Source organism: Theobroma cacao, chromosome 4, assembly GCF_000208745.1.
Source record: "Theobroma cacao cultivar B97-61/B2 chromosome 4, Criollo_cocoa_genome_V2, whole genome shotgun sequence".
Classification (NCBI taxonomy): Eukaryota; Viridiplantae; Streptophyta; class Magnoliopsida; order Malvales; family Malvaceae; genus Theobroma; species Theobroma cacao.
The window spans coordinates 24,925,615-24,945,569 of NC_030853.1; the positions used below are offsets into that span (position 1 = coordinate 24,925,615).

At 34.5% G+C, this 19,955-nt stretch overlaps 2 protein-coding genes across 3 annotated transcripts; both read right to left on the reverse strand.

Moving 5' to 3' along the window:
- LOC18602512 (sn1-specific diacylglycerol lipase beta) lies at positions 1,832–12,739 on the reverse strand. Of its 2 annotated transcripts, none has more exons than XM_018120237.1 (14): positions 12,231–12,739; positions 11,993–12,131; positions 10,458–10,677; positions 10,271–10,371; positions 9,282–9,403; positions 9,112–9,203; positions 8,686–8,791; positions 7,945–8,099; positions 6,197–6,315; positions 4,192–4,313; positions 3,287–3,384; positions 2,971–3,182; positions 2,351–2,759; positions 1,832–2,251 (listed from the first exon to the last, which is right to left on the reverse strand). In XM_018120237.1, the coding sequence occupies exons 1-14, from the start codon at positions 12,498–12,500 to the stop codon at positions 2,176–2,178; spliced, it is 2,241 nt and encodes a 746-aa protein (XP_017975726.1). In that variant the 5' UTR covers positions 12,501–12,739; the 3' UTR covers positions 1,832–2,175. The 2 variants fall into 2 exon arrangements, with proteins under 2 accessions (XP_017975726.1, XP_007033999.2); XM_007033937.2 differs by having other exon boundaries at positions 6,197–6,321.
- On the reverse strand, positions 14,010–15,584 carry LOC18602513. Its single transcript, XM_018118857.1, has 2 exons — positions 14,995–15,584; positions 14,010–14,672 (listed from the first exon to the last, which is right to left on the reverse strand). Exons 1-2 carry the CDS (start codon positions 15,220–15,222, stop codon positions 14,334–14,336), a joined length of 567 nt encoding a protein of 188 aa, XP_017974346.1. The 5' UTR covers positions 15,223–15,584; the 3' UTR covers positions 14,010–14,333.

The following is a 19,955-nucleotide window of genomic DNA, read 5'->3' on the forward strand; positions in this document are numbered from 1 at the left end:
TCCAAAGCGGTCCTAATTAAATTTAAAAAATATTTCAACTATATTTTTCTGTGTAACAACTTTACTGACGAATAGATTATCAATATCGACTACTTTTCTAAGGTATAATTTTATTTTTTTTCATTAACTTAGATTTTTGAATAATAAGTTATCTCGATATATTTTATCATAATCTTAAGCGTTTTAGATACTCTATCATATATAACTGTTTTCATATGAATTACTTAAATTTTTTATAATTTATTACTGTGTGTATAAATTTTTTTATTATTTCAATTTACTTGTTAATGGACTGGATCATGAATAAATTACTTACATCAAATTAATCAGCCTGAAGAAGATAACAGTCCATTTCAATTTGATCCCCACAAGTTACAGTTTACTTCAACTACGGGAGTAGGGTTTGGCAGATGTTGAAGATCCTGGGTTTTAGTAGTTGTAATTGGTTGTTTTACATCTATTCTTTACTTCTGTTAGTAAAGTACAGAAAATTGGGTTAAAGTACAAAAGTTTTTTGGCTCACATAAAACATAAAAGTTAATAATACCAAAGTAATCATGTCCACAAATTTGTCAAAGGTGAAAGGTATTTGAGTCTGCATTGATTGGACAAAGGAAAAATTGCTAGCCAATAAGTGGCTATCATATAGAGTCAAGCCGAAGCTGAGCGTTGGCATGTTCAGTTTTCATTCATTCTTGATTCGAGTTAATTAGCCTTTGTTTGTTAGCCAAGTGGCCTAAGGGTCAGGGGTCAGAAATAACAATCAAGAGCTTCGTGAAACATGAAGTTGGCAACTAACGTAGCAGCAGCGAGCAAAAACTAGTAATGTCATGTCCATGTCAAAATGTTGCTAGACAAGATAAATGTGAAATGTCTGATAAAATTAGAACAACCGCCCAACACCATGGACGTTAATGCTGACAAACAACCAAGCCCATTAGTGTTTTTGGTCGGTTAGTTCTTATAAATGGACAGTTGGGGGCATTGAACCCTTGGGGTCATTCGTCATCCCTTCCACGTTAGCTAGTTTTTGTCCTCCAAGATTAGTGGACGTGCAACATCTGATGGTCCACGACAAATGGTGAATCAGGGAGATGTTAATCAGTCTCAAAGAAAATAGTGTCTTCGATGTGAGGGCTTAAACGTTGGACGGCAGTGAGTGTCCTTGTCTGCGGCGTCGTGATACTTGTGTTAGTAGGGGGAAAAGGAGACTAAATTTTTGTTGTTTTGTCACTTGGTTTCCCTACAACCAATCGGCTGCAGCTCAGGGGAATTTGTACGAGTTCATATTGCAGGATTGGCTTAGTCAATATTACAAAGTCAATATTCATTACTTCTACTCTCGGACTGCCATTCCCTGGATAGATTGTTGTGAAAGGATTTTCCCTCTCTACTTTTTAGGTAAGTGAGGACATGCTAGTGTGAAACTGTTGATCATTTATTTATTTATGTTATTGTTAAAGTTTTGCTTAGGCTGTCTCTTTAAACTTTTTGACTTCAAATTCAAAGGTCAGAACGAGAGATACAAAGTTTATGAGAGGAGAGATAAAATTAATTTTTACTTCTTATTATAGAGTTCAAGAGTGTGTGCGTGCGTGTGTATTTATATATATGTATGGAAATAGATTGCAAGATATCACAAAATTTAATTACCCAAATACATAATCCAATACAATTGTTAGTATTTTATTATTTATGAATGTTTAAAATTTTGATTTTATGTTTTAAAGAATATTGTTTGCTTTTATCCCAAAGCCACTTTTGCTTGTTCTAAAAAGTGGAAAACTACCAAGAGAAATAAAAATATATGTTAGTACATGTACAAATGAAATAATTTTCAAAAATTTTGTAACATAATTATCACATTGAAAAAATGTAGATTCAACCATCTCCGTAGTGAATTTGTTCAATTGGCCAAAATAGCAAGAAGATGCCAAAGAATCCTGTGACACAAAAGCTGGACAATGTGTTTCAGTGTAGCACCCTTTTCTAAATATGGAGGGTACACGGCAAGTTACTTCAATTCGGCTCAAAAATGTGCGCCACGTTATGGCCTAACTGTTCATACCCAAAGTCTCTAAGACTATGCTTGATAACATGTTTGATCATGCAACCATGGGTTTTCATCCTAAAGACAAACATTCAACACTGAATATTGGCCTCAAAAGATGCCAGTCACACAATCGGAGATACATCCAGTGCACCTATGACATTTTCAGCTTCCAAAACCTTTCGCATGGCAGAGTCACATCTGAAAAAGATCCAAGTTTATCAAAAGTTTTGCTGCTTTTGACCAATATGTAACAAGCGAAAAAGTTCAAATAAGCATGAAATAACTTAGCAGTCATACCTCCAGGGCAGATGGTCAAAGAACATATTAGGTGAAACCACAATATCTTTTAAGTCTTCTCTGTTTACTAAGAAAGCTTTATACTTCAGTGAGTTCTCTTGGACCGTCCAGCTTTTCCACAGTGGGATATTTAGGTTTTGTTTTTGAGGTACTATATGAATTACACGGCCTGGTAGAAACATCTCAGTAGGATCACTGGCCGACCCATTTTCAGATCTGGAGACAGTTTCCATAAACTGAGATATTGGATCATCTGATCGATTTAGATCAGCAGCAAAAGGATTGATGAAATCACTATCACCAATGTCAACAAAAGGATTGATGAAATCACTATCACCAATGTCAACAAGATTTTGTCTCCTATCAGTCTCATGACAGAGGGAAAACTCCGGAACTTGATCCTTGCTCTCTGCATAAGTAGTCCATCCTTTAGTAAAACATCTGTCCCACCATAGATTAAGCAGCAAACTTTACATGCAAACAGATTCCACTCCATGATAAGGTAGTACAAGATTGCCATCTACCATGATGGCAACTTGGAAATTTTTGGATTTCCTCTATCTCATGCCATTTATTTGCATAAACAGAAAATTATTTTTACTATCATTCCAATACTTCACCTTTGCTTATTTCAGAAGAATATTCGGCCGGATTCTCTGCCTCAATCTTAATTCTATGAGAATTGTTCGCATAAAGAAATTGGTGTGCAAGTCTGAAAATCAAGGCTGTATTAGTTTTGGTATTTTCTGATAGTGCTGTTATTGCAGCTGCACGAAGCCGTAGGATCGATCCAACTGAAAGGCGGGCAGAAAATTCATTGCCGTGTACAATGCTGCAGAAACCTCAAACACTTACAATGAAAAAACAAGAAATTTATGGATAAAATTGGTTATCATTCCTTTAAATTTTCAGCGGCATGATTGCATTCAGGATTACCTTGTTACAAAATCTGAACATGCATCTGACACAACTGAATCAATGCATGGAAGAGGTCCATAGGAATATACATGTAAATTCGGAAATTGCTGATATAGCTGCAGATAGAAAGCAAAGGACAAAAAGTTGAACATAAAATAGTAAGTGAACAAAGCTTTTCCAGCGAAAGAAATTATAGAATTCCTCTTTGTCTTTTCCTCTTCTTTTCTGTTTGTATTTATTTCGGTACTGGTGAATTGTGGAATGGTTGGGGTGGGACACAATGGTGTAGTTTGACCCTCAGTACCTCATGTTTTATACACTATCAAATGAACAATTATGCATGGGTCATTTCATATTGATCTTTGATAAGCAAGGAGGCTCAAGATGCCAAAAAACATTGTGGTATTTATCTCCTTACAAACATTTCGAAAGAGAATGCAATGCTTCGTGTCATATCTTCAGAAGCAAAAAAAATGTTTTAAGTTGAAATATATCTTCAAGGCTCAATAATCTAGAAAACATGGCAACATAAATACAGATGCCTCTATATTATGTAAAGTGATCCACTCTCGTAAGTTAGGGCCCAAATAACCTAAAACTTCCACACTGTTCCTATTAGATTCTAAGCAGAATCCACAACTTCAAGTTAAGGGATTCTCTTAGAAACCAGTCAGGTCATACCATTTAAGTGAAATTTCCCCTTCTACTTTTCCATGGTTAATAAATAGGATCATCTTGATCTCTATTAAAATGCATGTCACTCTAACAATCCACAAGTTTAAGAGAAGAAATAGAGAGAAAGAGATTATGGTCATATTCAATGGGCACATAACAGATATTTACCTAGATCTATTCAATTATCCAGCATAGTATATAAAACAAATAGTAGATAATCACATCAGTGGAAGTGAGGGAAAGCATACTCTTATTCCTAACAATGCAGCAATTGCACCTCCTAAGGAATGTCCAACTATGCACAAACTATAACCATCACATTCACATCCAGCTCCCAGCAATGAGGAAAGGAAGCCAACTGTCTGACATTCTGCATCACCATTTGCATTCCATAGATCAGAATATATGAAAGCTAGGGCAGACTACATTGTAGTCTGTACAGTCTCATAAATATCCAATTTCACCATTGTAAAGACAAAAATAGCACTTAGCAAAACTTGACATAAGGTAAATAGCATGAATTAATCTCATAGAGGTCAATAGTTCAGAAATCAGATTGACTTTTCATTTTGCACAGGAGAATTAAAAGGATTCATATGCAGTATCAAAGGAATACTTCATATATAACCTTTGCTACAAAGTAATTTTTAAAAAATAAAAAGAACAGAAAGAACAAAACACTTTGTTTTACAATGTGTCAACATGATGAAATTTGTAATTGAGAGAAGAAAAAAAAATGTTTAAATATTTATACCAAAACATCAGCTTCCAAACCCCAGAACCTGACTTCTCACCTTATATTTCTCCTTGCAAAACATTTATGCAGAATAATGAAGGGAAAAAGGATAAAGATACCATTAAGGTAGATGAAATTGATATAGCAAAATTACAGCCTATAAATGTAGCATTGTCTTTTCATTCACTTCTCTTTTGTGTTCTTATACCACCTCACCACCCCCCCCCCCCCCCTTTTTTTTTTTTATGAGCAATGGCTTAAGCAATTATCCTGCAAGTCATAGTAATTGCTTACACAGCATCAACCAACTATAGCTAATCATTTAGTTGGAAGTTTTCTGCATTTGAGAGTAGCTTATGCATAAAATATGTAATGGAAACAACAGAATTATTATTCCAACATAGTACGATTAAGTGCAAATCAGATCTACTTTGGAAGTATGTGCTGCGACATAGTTGTTGCTCCTCAATATACCTTGGTAAACCATGTTAGTAACATCCACCAGAAGCTGTTAAATTCTAAAAACAAGCAGACCAAATATGACAAAAGGAAATCTAGGTTCGTGGTTGTTTAAGAAAATATGCACATTAGCATTAAATTTGCTAGGTTTTCTGATCAGAGCTAGCACTTTCCATTTCTTAGTAAGGACACGAGGGAAAAAAAATGCCACGTGCCCTGTCCCCTCATTAGATAAATTAATGTTGAAATCTCTCTGAAAGCACATTATAATTTGAAATATTATAAATGTAACTATTTCTTGGCCCTAAAAGCATCAAGTCTCAATCTAATTATGCAATTGAAACATTAAAAATAAATTGCATGGGCTACCGCCATAGACTGCCCTCAGCAAATCACAACAGCAAAAAGAGTGACCATCACTCCCAAAATAAAAGGAAACTGAAATGTAACGGAACAGAAGTGTACGGATATTTAAAGCATAAATTAAAACCAAAACAGGTTCTCCATTCTTCAGCCTTTAAGCTTGCTCTTTTTAAGGCCCTAAACATCATGCAAGCAATACTGCCAAAGATGGTCACCATATAAAAGGAGGCAAATCATGGTGAAGTGGATAAGGGGCAGTGTAATAGACAAGAATGTGGTGCATACTGGTGGTGGGACGCAATCACTACACAAAGCAGTTGGGAGCAGTGAGTTTGTTCTGCTAGAAATGATTTTTGTCAGTTGAGATGACAAGCATGGTACTGCTTAGCAATGGCAGGGGCAGTGAAGCCTCTGTAAGTACAATGATGTTAGACAGTTGAACTGCTAGAAATGGTGCTGAAAAGCAACACTTCAATTGGAATGTCGATGACAGTTTGTGACCTCCAAATTACTTGTTTAAATCCAAGAAATTTTGGAGCACGTGCTGCTCAACCAAACCAATAAATTTGATGATAGAATTCTGAAGGGCCTCCTCATATTTCTCATCAAAATACAACTCAAAGTGGTAATTATAGAAAAAACAGCAAAAGCAGTAGTGCTAATAACAAGAAGAACAACAATAAAGATCTCCTTACCATCTCCAGAATATCCTTCAATCTGTGTGTAAAGATCCCGGGCAGCTTCTACTATACCTGAGTGCCCATAGTGCGGGAAAGATGATTCTACACGTTGCTTGACAGAAGGGTGAATATAACTGCTACTGCAAAGAGGAAAGTATAGTTATTGAATGTCACGTTATTTAGAGACACCAGTAAACATAACAAACTAGAAAGCATAAAAACATGTATTTTTAATACAAATGAGGAGGTTATTAATTACTTTGGAGGGGAAAAGGAAATGTGATGTTTGGCAAAGCCAGAAGAACTAATGATGCAATCTTAGAAAGAAGAATTACAGTCGGAAGCACATTGATGCTGTAAAATTTTATATCCCAATCACACTTAGAATGATATAATTCCATATGGTGGATATCATCATTTGGGGGTGTAAATGAACCAATAAGTTCATTGAACAGTCGGTGAACAAGCCTGGTTTAGTGTCACTATGTTGTTTATTAAATTAAATGAACAAGTTTGAACAGTTTAAGAAATAGCATTTAGTAAACAAGTCAAGTTCAAACATGTCAGCTTGTCCTTTTAGTTTTGCAACACTCATATTTTACTCATTTATTGTTTAAGGCAGAGTAATATCCTAGGGTTGGACATCCCTGATTCCCACTCTTATCAACTGCAGTTGCTGTTCCCTATATTCACTCCCTCAATCAGTTAAAGCCCTAGCCACACAACTGTTTCCATTCTGTTCAGATTTCACTGGACAGTCAAGTCACTTCCCGTCTCTCTTCCTCCAAACTCAAGCCCTAGGCTCCCAAAATTATTTTGGTTAAGTTGTATTGAGCTATATATGATTTGCAGTTCTACACCTTTGGCAACACTGTTTCTATTTTTGCGACTTGTTTGTTCACTACAAGCATGCATCATCATTGTCGTCACCAATTAATTCGTATGTTGATTTGAAAGCTGGCAAACAGATTGTTTTGATACTCTTTCATGAGCTCATTTATTGAACTTTAGCCAAACTCAAGTTTATTAAAAATTAAGTGGGCTGAGCTTGAACATAGTGCATAAAACTCAAGCCTATTAGTTAAACAAGCAGAACTCAAACAGGGCCAAGATCAACTAGGAGTGGCTTGTTCACACCCTTATCACGATCCAGTTAAAGAGTTCAATGGAGAAGCTTCTAAGATATTCAGCAATACAATAATCATACTATCTTTAACATTTGGAAGTATTTTTTCAGAAATTAGACATCTCCATACTGAGGTACTGGGCACAGCTGCACCAAATAGATAGAAATGCTAAATTTTCCCGCTAGTCTGTGTATGAAACCACTGCTTCAACAAAGGAGAACACTAATCCCCAGCCCCCTTCCCACTGCACACACATATTAATGGGCAAAATACTAATAGCTAAACAATGGATCTTGATTTCATGAGTTGCATCCTCAAATATTTAGTTCATTTTAACTTTTCCATAGACCATGGTTTTCTAAGTTCAGCGATTCAACTAATCCCAGAACATCAGGGGGGAAAAAACTTGCAAGCACTACTTATCACAGAATTTTTTGCCCACTTGCACCAAGCTCAAGTGGTAGGTGAGATAAGGTTCTCGATAAAGAAAAATAAGCTGACGCCAATTCAGCAAGTCATCACATTCCAGAAACAGACCAGAATGAATAGATTAGATAGCAGTTAGTGATGAGAGCAGCAACCATATTTATATGCATCTGTGGAAATTTGTGTATGTTAAGAGAGAGCGAGACTAACTTTATCAGTCCATCCAAATCCATCTCAGACAGAGGACATTCCCGGCCTAAACCGTCAGTTATGAGATCTTCAGGGGTCTCAGTTCCTCGTACAGCAATCACTACAGATCTTAGATGATGTAAAACCACAACGAAATATGCAGCTTCACATTTTTTCTAGGACAGAAAGTAGCAAAGAGTTAGAAGTGAAAACCTAGTCTTGACCTCTTTCCTGATAATGATTAAAAATCACCAGGATTGCAACATTATGCATATTTCCATTCTCGTAGGCCACACTTGGACTTTGGAGCTTGGAATTGAATTAGACAAATAATTTTTTTTTTCAATGTAATATTTTTATTCTCATCAGACTTATAGAAGAAGGTTAGCAAATTTAATTGGCTTTGTAATCTTATATGGATAGGGTTAACTAGCACTATGAAGAGGGGTAGGCTTGTACGTCCTACATGATTATGGTTGTATAAAAGATGGAAAAAAAAATCTTGTCAACGCATGCATCAAAAAGGCAAAATAAAAACAGTTTACTCATCAATCTTCTTGTATCTATCCTAACTATACCATATTCATCAAATGCAATAAATACTGAAAGCAGGTACAAACTAGGTGGTCAAGGAAACGCTACCCTTTTGGACACTATTATCCCATTAACTATTTAATTCAGAACCTAGAACAGCCATCAGAAGCCAGAACTGGTTCATGCTTCAACATGTAGATTAAGACAAAACAATACAAGTAAACTCACTTGACAAACACGGCCTCGACGAAGTACTCCAGGAGGTAAATTGACAAATTTTAAAAATGCTGCTGCATGACCTCGCCACCAGTTATCACCATCAAGGGCAGGACGCCTAATAAGGAAAGTGGAACTTACATAAGAAAGTGGAATATAACAAATCTCTAAAAGATATGATTAACATGTACAGAGTAATTAGGAGCTAATATTTTAACAGGACAAGTTAATCCTTACATATGAATAAGTATTGCATGAAAATATCTACACAAGCATGTAAAACATAAGATTGCATAAATTTGCACAAACTGAAAATTTGATAAACAAAAGGAGCATCAACACTGATTTCATATCCTGAACTTTTTACGACTGTGTTGTGTCATCATGCTATATAGATAATCATGCACCTCAAGTGAAATTCGCCTCTATATTGACAACCTGTTACGAGTCCACGGGGTCAAAATCCCTTGCCTATAGAGCCATGCACATGGAAATACAAAAGGATTTCTTCCAAAATCAAGCAAAGGGCCCTGCATTTGTAAAGCGTTTTTAGGTTTACCATGTAAATCATGGGGAGTATATTTAAACAGTATGCTCTATCATTATACCGTGTAGGCAGCTTCAGCAAATTTATGAAAAGCAGCAGCCACCTGCAGGTGTTCTAGAGGTGCCTCAACAAAACATTCATCGGGTTCATGGGATTGACCATGCTTCTGCAACAATGCTAGACCTGAAAGATAATGCTTCTAATATGTCAAGCAAAATAAGTATAGCAGAGGAAACAAAACCATGAAAAAGTCGCTACTGAATGCACGTAATCACAGATTTACAGAACTCCATCCCCCCCCACCCCCTCCCTTCCCTTTTCTTATTTCTTTTTGGCTCTACAGAAAGAAAGCTTGTAAAACAGTTACAGCATACATCTTAAGAATTTTAACTACGTCAAGTCATAATCCCATTGAATTTTTCCATGTAAGAAACAGAAATTGCTTTAGCATTTTTCCTGAAAAATTTATAAGAAAATAAATGCTTTTATTACATGAAGCATGCCCATTTTTGTGTCTTTCAATCGTAGATGCTTGAAAATATATAGCAGCAGCCCCAAAATGTCATGGAAGTCCAGAAAAATAACAGAAACAATGAAGCTGGTAAAAGGAATTGAAGTTGGGACACCCTCTTCTGGTGTCATATCATATCTTCATAAGAATTTATTATATCTTTCAAAAAAAAAATCGTATCTGGATAAGAATTTATTATATTGTGAAACATTAAAGCATTTTTAAATTCTTAGAATTTGACACATGGGAAGAATCTGATTACCTGATTTATATCTTTGTACAGATGTCGTGTATCTAGTTACACATGCAACCCCTTGAGGTAATAACAGTCACAGACTCTCGGTATCTAGGTTCTATATTAGCTAAAGTTAACGTGTAAAAATTTCAGTACTGTCTCCGAGTTTTTTAAGAAGCTTATTGGCAAATCACATATTTTACAAAAATATCCACCACAGAAGTTGAGGATCAAGGGTCAAGAAAACAGAAGCAAAATGCCTTTGATTGATGTAGAATATGCAATCAATAAATTGAAAACAAACCTGTCAAAAGTTCCAAATGTCCAGTGCCTGATGCACGGTAAGCAACAAGATCACCCAGTAATTTTGCTACTGAATACACTTCGTCATCTTCCAATACAGTGCTGGAAAAAGTACAGAAAGAATTTAAAAATCCAATGGCTTGCACAACTAGTATCTCCATTTTATTCCAAATTGTAGAAGTACCTACAAGTATTCAATACGTCCCAGACAACACAAAGCCTCACGAATTCCATAATCAAACACCTCTTGATAGTGAGCTTTCCATGCATCATCTTGCGTTGCATAAAAAAACCTCCATCTTAAGACATCAGATCCTGTAAAACACTGCACAAATGCAATACAACATGCCGTGACCATAAATACAACCATTACTTTTAGCTTCCATGCACCAGTGCTAGCAGCCAGTCCTACATTACAAAAATTGCCAAAGATTAGGGCAAGTTTCCATTAGAACTAGGAACGGTGAATCTTTGCATTCAAAAATTCATAGTGATTAAAGTTACACCTTTCAAAGTTAATCAAGAGATCACTATACTTAAAATCCTGCCTACACTAGCAATCTTAATGAGTCAGCAGCTTGACTGGTTATTTCTGAAACTTGAATTAAAATGTGGAGGAATCAACAAACAACAAACTATAGCATAAACAGTATTAGGTATTGGAAGTTTGATGAACTCAATTACAGTTTGTTGAGGTTTCCTCTTCTCTAGTATGAAAAATCAAGTTCCTTTTTCTTTTTGTGTGTGTTTCATTGATGCAACTTCAAAGATAAGGCGTCCATATTAGCAACAGAAAAATATACAATTTTTGAATGGCTTCATGAATTCATCAAGAAACTGAGTCAACTGTTGGAAACAGACATGCCAACTAAATCCAGGAATTTACATTTTGAAACAGTATGATTAGAACACTTTAACCCCTAATTGTTAGATGCACATTCATTCTTCACAACGTAAGTTCAATTTTCAGGAGCTTTTCCTCACATTTAGAGGGTCATTCATCCCCTCACATACACATCCATTTTAATGCACTTTTGATTTCTCACACAAGGTTAGTTAAATGAAGGCTAAGAATAAAACAGACAAGCAAAAATCTTAAACTAAACCATGAAACACCTGTTTTGGGTAATTATAGAAATTGTTATCAAACACTCAAGTATTAGAGCTTAATAGCAGTATTAAAGAATATGAAATTTAACCAAGGGCTCGCATCTTATCACAATAAAATTAATCTAAGACAACAGAGATTTCTTTCTCCATGAATTCAGTATCGACTTACAAGTGAGATGCTTCCTCATTACTTCTCTAATGGTTGTTGGACTATAGAGAGCAGAAAAGTTTGTAATTCCTTTTCCACATGCAGCCAATATTATTAATTCCAGTAGCCAGTCATTCTTTATTTCTTAGTTACAATTTAAAAAAAAAACTTTTTTCCTTATCTAATTACACATTGACCAAAGATTGAAGGAACCATTTGGTTATTCCATATGAAGTTTACATAAAACAAGCAATACTATTGAAGTTTATTACTAAGGACATGATCTTAAATTTGATACATTAGATGGCACAGTAATGCAATATGTGAGTAAGACCTTAGTTTTTAGTTTACTTCTATTTACTCAGAAAGTAATAGGCGTACAAGTAGCAACATACAAAAAACAAGAAAGAAGGGATATTAAAAAAAAAGATAATAGGTAAAATATTAGAATGAAACCCATTTTACCTTCAAAACACTGACTTGAATTTCCATCTTGAGAAAGATATCTAGCCACGTAAAAGAGAAGATAAAAAGCACCCAAAATTTGCAACAGGGTAAGCACCAAGGCAAACCGGCTCCACCAAAGCCATGTTTTGTATTTCACCTATTCAATCAAAAAATAAAAAAGACCCCCAATTTAGGTTTCAAGATATAGACATAATATATATATATATTATATTTAGTTAAAGAATACGGTAGCTACCCGTCTGTCGTGGCGAATAACAGCGTCCAGGACGTCAGTTTCAGAAGGAGAATCGGTTATGGTTTTGGCAGTGGCTTCTTGGGCAATTCCCAGTTTGATCATTGTCCCGATTTTAATAGCAGCTAACATTGAAACCATGGCGAGTGGCAAAACCTTGCGGTGGCCACATCCTGGAAATGCAATGGCCACCAGAATTCCACCCAACACCACCACCAGCAAATTGCATGCTCCCAGAACTATTGACGTTAATCTCAAGCTCTTGACCCACATTCCCTGTAATTATTTTGCTCGATGGAATTGAATGAAAAGGCATAGATACCTTTCTTTTCTTTTCAGTCTAGTTTTTTTTTTTTTTGTACGTTGGTTTTGATGTAATGGCAATCCAGAGCAGGGCGTGAAATTTGGCACGTTGTTTTTCATTTTTGGGTTTTTCTTTTCTTTTTTAATAATTTTTCACGCACTGAGGATTTCCATGGAAGGGATGGCTGTGGGTCAAATTCTGGCTATGGCGTTTTTCAGCTGTTCCTCGTTGTAGTTGTTAACGGTTTTTATGTGAGGTCAAAAGCGGGCTAGGACTAATGCATGGTCTGTGCGTAGACAGCCTGTTTAGTGGAAGTGAGCCATGTTGAGCTAGCCCACGAGCCTTGTGCAATCATTTGTCAGCCTTGTAAGCCCAGCGTACTTGAAGGTCTCGACCAAACATGGCCTATTTCCAGTAGTAAATGGGCCAGCCATTTTGTTCCGTGTCGAGCTAGGCCTGGTGTTGCCTGGCTTGTTTCAATTAAATTAAAGAATTTTTTTTGAAAAGTATATTTTATTAATAAATAGTTGCGAGGAGCACATGGATATCAATTTGAGTACATTGTCATACACGACTCAACTGCAGACTGGACGAGGCATACCGCTCAACCCCAAGCTATTGTCCAAAATTAACCAAACCTGAAATTATGGAACATTAATGTTATTTTTTATGTATTTTTTAATTTTATTTATTTTTCAACGATATTATGGATTAGATTTTATTTTACCCACGTTCTCTTTTGAAGTATAATTAAATATTGATATTCAAAATTAAAAATGGGTAAACTTAATGTAGACGTCTCCTATGTCCTGTAAACATAATTAATGAACCTTAATTTTTGTAGGTATGCTCATGTTGGGATCTAAACTCAATGGCCAGGCAGCCCCTTTGCGCTAAAAATTACCCTTAATTTTAGTTTGGTATTGCAACTATGACTACAAAGTTGTGAATGACAATTTTTCCTGAAAGCAAACTTAATTGTAATTGCAAAAAAGAAATTCTTGGTCACTGCATATACAGTCAAATATAGGAATAGCAAATCAAATGCATAGTGAAATTGAAATGGTGGACAATGGAAAGAAGTAGGTTTCAGTGGTGAAGAGTAGAAAGGTGAAAACATGCAGTGGTGATTAAATGCATGCAGCCTGACAACCATGGCTTATAGCTTACAGATCTGTGCGTATGGCTTTGGTTCCACTTGAGCACTTTGGGTCACCGCACGAGTAGGAGCTAATGCCAGGCACATTGGAAACTGAAACAACCCCTTTAATTAATGTCAGCCAACTCAATACTGATTTTATCTTGAAAGGGTTACCCCAGGCCCGGGGACAGGGGCAGAGGCAGAGTTAGGATTTTTTGTGATTTAATATTCTGAATTCTCATCATAAACTATCTGTACAATTTTAGATCTTAATTGAAAAGTAAGCACATGGATTTGGGAAGGTGGAAAAACAAACAAAACTGTACCAAAAAATGGGGGCGAGAAATGGGAAACATTGATATATGTCATTGAAAGCCATGTACTTTATTTGAGTAGCTAAAACTCATTACTTCTTGCAGAAAGGCCTAAACATTTGGGCAGACCTTCATTCTACAAATTTAATGCTCCTTACCAAGAGAGGCCCAATACCAACAAAATGAGAATATATAACAAAGTCAATTACATGAAAACCACATTCCCCCTAGATTATATTTACTGTTTCTGAGTACAGCCGTGAAACTTAAGCATCATGACATTACCAGTCGTATCAAAGGTCTGATTTTAAGCTAAAATGCCTCCCCTCAAATGATTCTATCATATATTAGTTCAAGAGGCTTAAGGTATCCAGAGACTTGATGGCGGTAACTTTTGGTGGTTGGGCTTTTAAGGTAGGAAGAGAGTGGACATACTTGCAGTTGGGGCAGGCAGGGGATGATTTGGAGAGAATGACCAGGAGATGGCAATTCAAGCAAGCCAAAGCCACCATGTTAGTGCCTGTTGAGTGTTGCTTGTTAGAGTCTTCGAGTGAGACGGAAGCGCTGCATTGCTCCGAGCAATTGGATTTCTGGGAGATGTTGAGTTCAAGGTCTAGCTTCTGATCTTTCGGCCAGTTCCACGTCCTTTGCAAGGTTTTTCTGTTCAAGTAGTACATCTTACCTGACTGCAGCATCAAAAGCACCCAGCCAGATTTTGAAAACCATTAGTTGAGTTAAAAACAAACATCCTTTGCCTAAAGAACTATATTTCTGTACCAAGATTGCAAGGTTCATCATACTGATACAGACAGACGTATATGTGCATGCGCGTGTGTGCTTGTGACAAATTACAACATTTACAGCAAAAAACCGAATTGTATATTCTTCAACAGGACAGTAAAAAAAGTCTAAAACAAACAGCATCTCAGCATTCATCATGAAAAAACATTTGAACAGGAATATTGGAAGTTTAATGAAACTTTTCATTTCAAAAAGAAAGAAGGATACTTCAAGATCAAGGCATTGCTCCCAGTCTAGTGGTAGAGGGTCTTTAACTTGAAGATCAACACTTGTTTGAAATTGTGATCCAGCACTGAGCAGGTGATCTGGGAAAAGCTTCCTCTTCTTTGAAGGGATATTGAAATCAGCCTGATCAGATGATGAACTATGGCAGCTTTTGTCAGCAAGAAATTGATTTGGAGCCAAAGAGAGCTCCGTAAGTTCCATAATATCCATGAAAACTAGCAACCACTCCGTCCAATTCTCTTCTTCTTTTGCTGCAGTACTCTTGCCTCCCCTACCTAAATAGCCATATTCAAACTGCCATAGAGGGGGCAAAACTAAAAGGAAAAAATGCTAGGAAGAAGAAGGAGAAAGGAAGAGAAAGCCCAGTGAAATAAACTTTGGGATCAAACAGACGGTTGTAGTGAAGGACATCCAAAATCTCCTCTTTGGGTTGCAGAAGTCATGCAAGGAGAGTGTGTCTACTTAAGAGGGGTTCTTAAATTGGGTTCATCAAACCCCATTAAAAGGAGGACAGGCCAAGCATTAAAAGTGGCAAGTAAATATCACTTCAATGCTCCGAAATCTTGCTCTCTTACTTACATGACATTTAAAACGAACTACACATGACAGCCTCAAAATCCAACCTCATACACCCCTATTTAAATTGTTGAAAATTCTTCATAGTTAATCCTGCCCCCAACTTAAAACCCAGTAATTAATAAGCCCCCGAAAACTCTTCTGCTTTTAAACTTGATTTTTCATGACTTCAGGGGATTAATTATCTGTGAGGATTTGAAATTAAATGTCAAGGGTTATCATAAAAGAAATTCTCCATGAAACAAGACAAGCTAGCTTCATGGCTCCAACAGAGAAATCAACTGTTTCTCTCATAAGAACTGAGGTGACCTCACCTTTATATGGTATATCAGATCACCTCATGAAACAGTGAATAATAATCTTAGCATTCATTCTTTTTTTTTTTTTTTGAAGACCATTTCGGAATTGGAAGGGTAACTAAACCCTAAACCTAAACCATTAATACGAGACTGGCAATTCACCTATTTTCCCAGCAACTTTTCAGACTTCAAGCCAACCGTTTCATCTCTGCTATTAGTTGGTGGCGTTTCTTTTGTTCATTTTTGCTTTCAAAGGATGAAGCTGAAATATAATCAAGGATCAAAAAGACCATATCAATCATCCTCTAGGTCAACTTATAATGATGAAAAACCTAGAGAACATATCCCTTTCTATGGTCCTAAGTTCATGGTTAAGCGTCAATCATTCCTTCAGTTTTCAACCTTTTGCATGCATGCTTGGAGTATGATACTTACACAAGAAGGGTTTCACTTACAATTGTCTTGAAAGTACTGGTTTAGGTTTTCCACCGGAGAAAAACTTATCATTCAATGTATTAAAAATTCATCATTAATTGTTGCACTTAACATTTCAGCACAGTAATAAATATCTTTACGATATCAACAAAACCTCATCCCGATCATAAGACAGTAATTATGAAATTTTAAAATTTTTTATTCAAATCTCATCACCTATTAATGTTTTATGGACGGAATACATTTATTGGTGAAATTTCGTTGATAAATATCGACAAAATTCTAATTGAATACCGATTAATTCATTCACAGTATATAAATATTTTAAAAATATATATCGTCATGTGTAAGTACTTATTATAACTTTTAAGCCGCAAAATAGTTATTGAAAAATTGGCAAGAAGTAAAGATATTGGAGATGATGATTGGCAGCCAGCTAGAGATGATGGAATTTTGCCCTAGGGTGCGATTGCTGGTGGATGCATTCATTACATTCATCCTAACCCTAAAATTTTGCAGTAAATGAAGACAGCAGAAGACTGAATCGATCCGTATATGTGCACACAAGAAGGTATTACGTACATACCATTAGGGCCTTCAATGACTTTGCCATGCATTTTTCGTCTGACAATTTGTAGTTGCCCATTTAATGGATCAAGTGTGGGATATCAGCCACATCTGTTTCACTTCCAAATATTACTACTCCATCATCAATTTCACCCTCCATCTTTATTAATGCCACAACTATTTAGGGTTTTTTTTTTTTTAACTTTCTGTTTTTCTCAGGGGTTGCACAAAAGCAGTAAAACTTAAACAATTAAAAATTATTTAAGAAAAAATTGTGAAAAATGATCATCTTTGTAAAATTTCAAAAATAACCATAAAAATAATATTAATTATTTTTAATCATATTTAATCATGACTTGACAAAAATATCCTTGAAACCATGTTCAAATAAATTAAACCATCTATTCTCTCCATTTCCATCTCTCCTTCCGATTTATGTCTCTCACCATCCAGCTCTTTTTAATTTTATCGATTTATCTTTTCAACATCCGTCTGCTACACTCTCGATTTTTCTCTCTTGTGCTTTCAAAATGACGAGAGATGTTTTTAATGTGCTTGGGGTGGATGGCTATTTGGAGGAATTTGATTTTTAGATATTTTGAAATGAAACTAAAATGATAAAAATGATATTTGAAATAATTTTTAATTGAATCAATTCGAGACCTAGATACTAATAAATTCTAGAATTTGAAATTTATAAACATAAGGTTTCAAAAAGAATTTTTTTCATTTTTTAGTTGAAATAGGTGTTTTAAATAAAAAAAAATGTTTTGATTTATAAAAACGTGTTAGAAACATTTTAATCGATGTCAAATCATAAAAAAAAACAAAAAGAAATCAAAAAGTTGAAAGGATTTGAAATTTTGATTCATAACTAACAACATTTCAGGCATTAAAGTGTAACAAAATTTTTAAATATGACGTATAACAATAATATTTTTTCAACATGACATGTAACAACAATATTTTTTCAATATGGCGTGCAACATGTTTTTGTATATGACGTATAACAACAATATTTTTTTTCAACATGACGTGTAATAACTTTTTTTTAACTATGATGTGTAATAATTTTTTTTTAACCATGGTGTGTAATATATTTTTGTATATGACGTGTAACAACAATATTTTTTTAACACGACGTGTAACAATATTTTTTAACCATGACATGTAACATGTTTTTTTATATGGTATGTAACAACAATATTCTTTTCAATATGGCGTGTAACATTATATGCACGACATGTACATTATGTGCACTTGATATAAAGAGGTTTAATACATGACGTATAATATGTTTTTATACATGACACGTAACATCATGTACACTCAGTGTAACATCATGTACACTCGATATAAAGAGGTTTCATTTAGGGTACTTTTGTCCAATTTGACTAAAAACAGTTAAAATTATAAAGAGGATTATTTTTTAAAACATCTTTATCTTTGAGGGCTATTTTTTAGAATGTCCCAACATTTAACCTAACAGTCATAAACTCACAATAATAAATTTGGGTTTCAATTACATTTCTTTAAAGTAACCTAATTTTTTATGTAGTGAAATCATAACTATTTATATTTTTTTTACATTAAGTAGTAATATCAAAATTGCAGTGTTAGCTAGTATATGCAATTTCTATACTTACATTTTATTCACAATATTGTTCAAAATTTTATAGTACGGTGAAATCTACCAAGAACTGGTAAAAAGTATATAAAAAGTGTTATTGAAAATATTTTTAATTTGAAAAATGTGTAGCCTTAAATAAAATTTATTATAATATTTTTTATTTTCGAATAAAGGTAATTCTAGGATTGATAATTTGGTATTCTCTCACTGATCATCTTAAACTTCTCCACGTGTTCAAGAAAAGAAAGTACTTAACTCAAGAAAACTAAACTTTAATTTAGATTAAAGATAATATTTTTTCAAAAAAAATTAAAGTTTACTTACTCTCTTGTAACAGAAAAAAAAAACAAAATTAAAGGTTAAATCCATATGAAATCTTTTACGTATGAAAATGAGGAAACATAACAATGGCAAAATGTATGAAATAATGCCAATTTTGAAGGCAAAGATCTGATATATCTGATTGGAATGTTCAAATTTTTATTTTCTTTAAATGCATTGAAATTCGTCAAATAATTTGTCAACTACTACATTTAATACAAAACACATAGTTCTTGTATTAAATGCAATAGTTTACATATTGAATTAGTTGACAATTAATTCGATTAATTTTAAATTCATAAATTTTTTAGGACCATTTTACATCATTTTCTTTGTGTTGTTACTTGTTATTGGGTAAGATCACAAAATATTTGCTTATTCAAATATGGCAAAATTCTTAAATAAAAAAAATCTTGAACTACTTAAAAAAAATTTTATTTAATTTTTTTTTTGCATTCAATCAAGCCTGTATATATTTTTTTTATTCAAAAGACCCATAGGACCAACAGTTGATAACTATTATTAATTAAAACACTATTTGTCATTTTATTGTACGTGATACCGACGTGATATACTTATATATTATAATGAATGTTGACGTAACATGCAAAATAATGATATAATCACATAGCATTTTCATTTTCATGATAACGCCATGTTAGTATCAAATGACATAATAATGATAATTAGTCTTTTGATTAATAACAGTACTCAACAGTTAATAATAAATATCTATTTGATTAAAAATAAAAATAAATAAAAGAAGATTATACTGAACTGAATTCAAAAATAAATTAAAAAAAAAGACTATGTTCAGTTTAAATAAATGCATGGTATCGAAGCATGATCGTGAACGGAAAGAAAACAAAGCATTTTGGAATAAATGTGTGGAGTTTTGAGATATTAAACAGGTCCAACAAACAATAATAAATTTGCAGCGCCTCTCTCTTGGGTTGTTGGGGCATGAACCCTATTTAATGTTTATGCTTACGGATCCATACCGACACCCTTCTTCCTTGGCTCCAAGTATTGAATACCCAAAGCAAAAGGAGTTATGACCTCGTATTCTGAGGCCCTTTCCCACATATACCATACCTCCTATATTTTGCAAACCA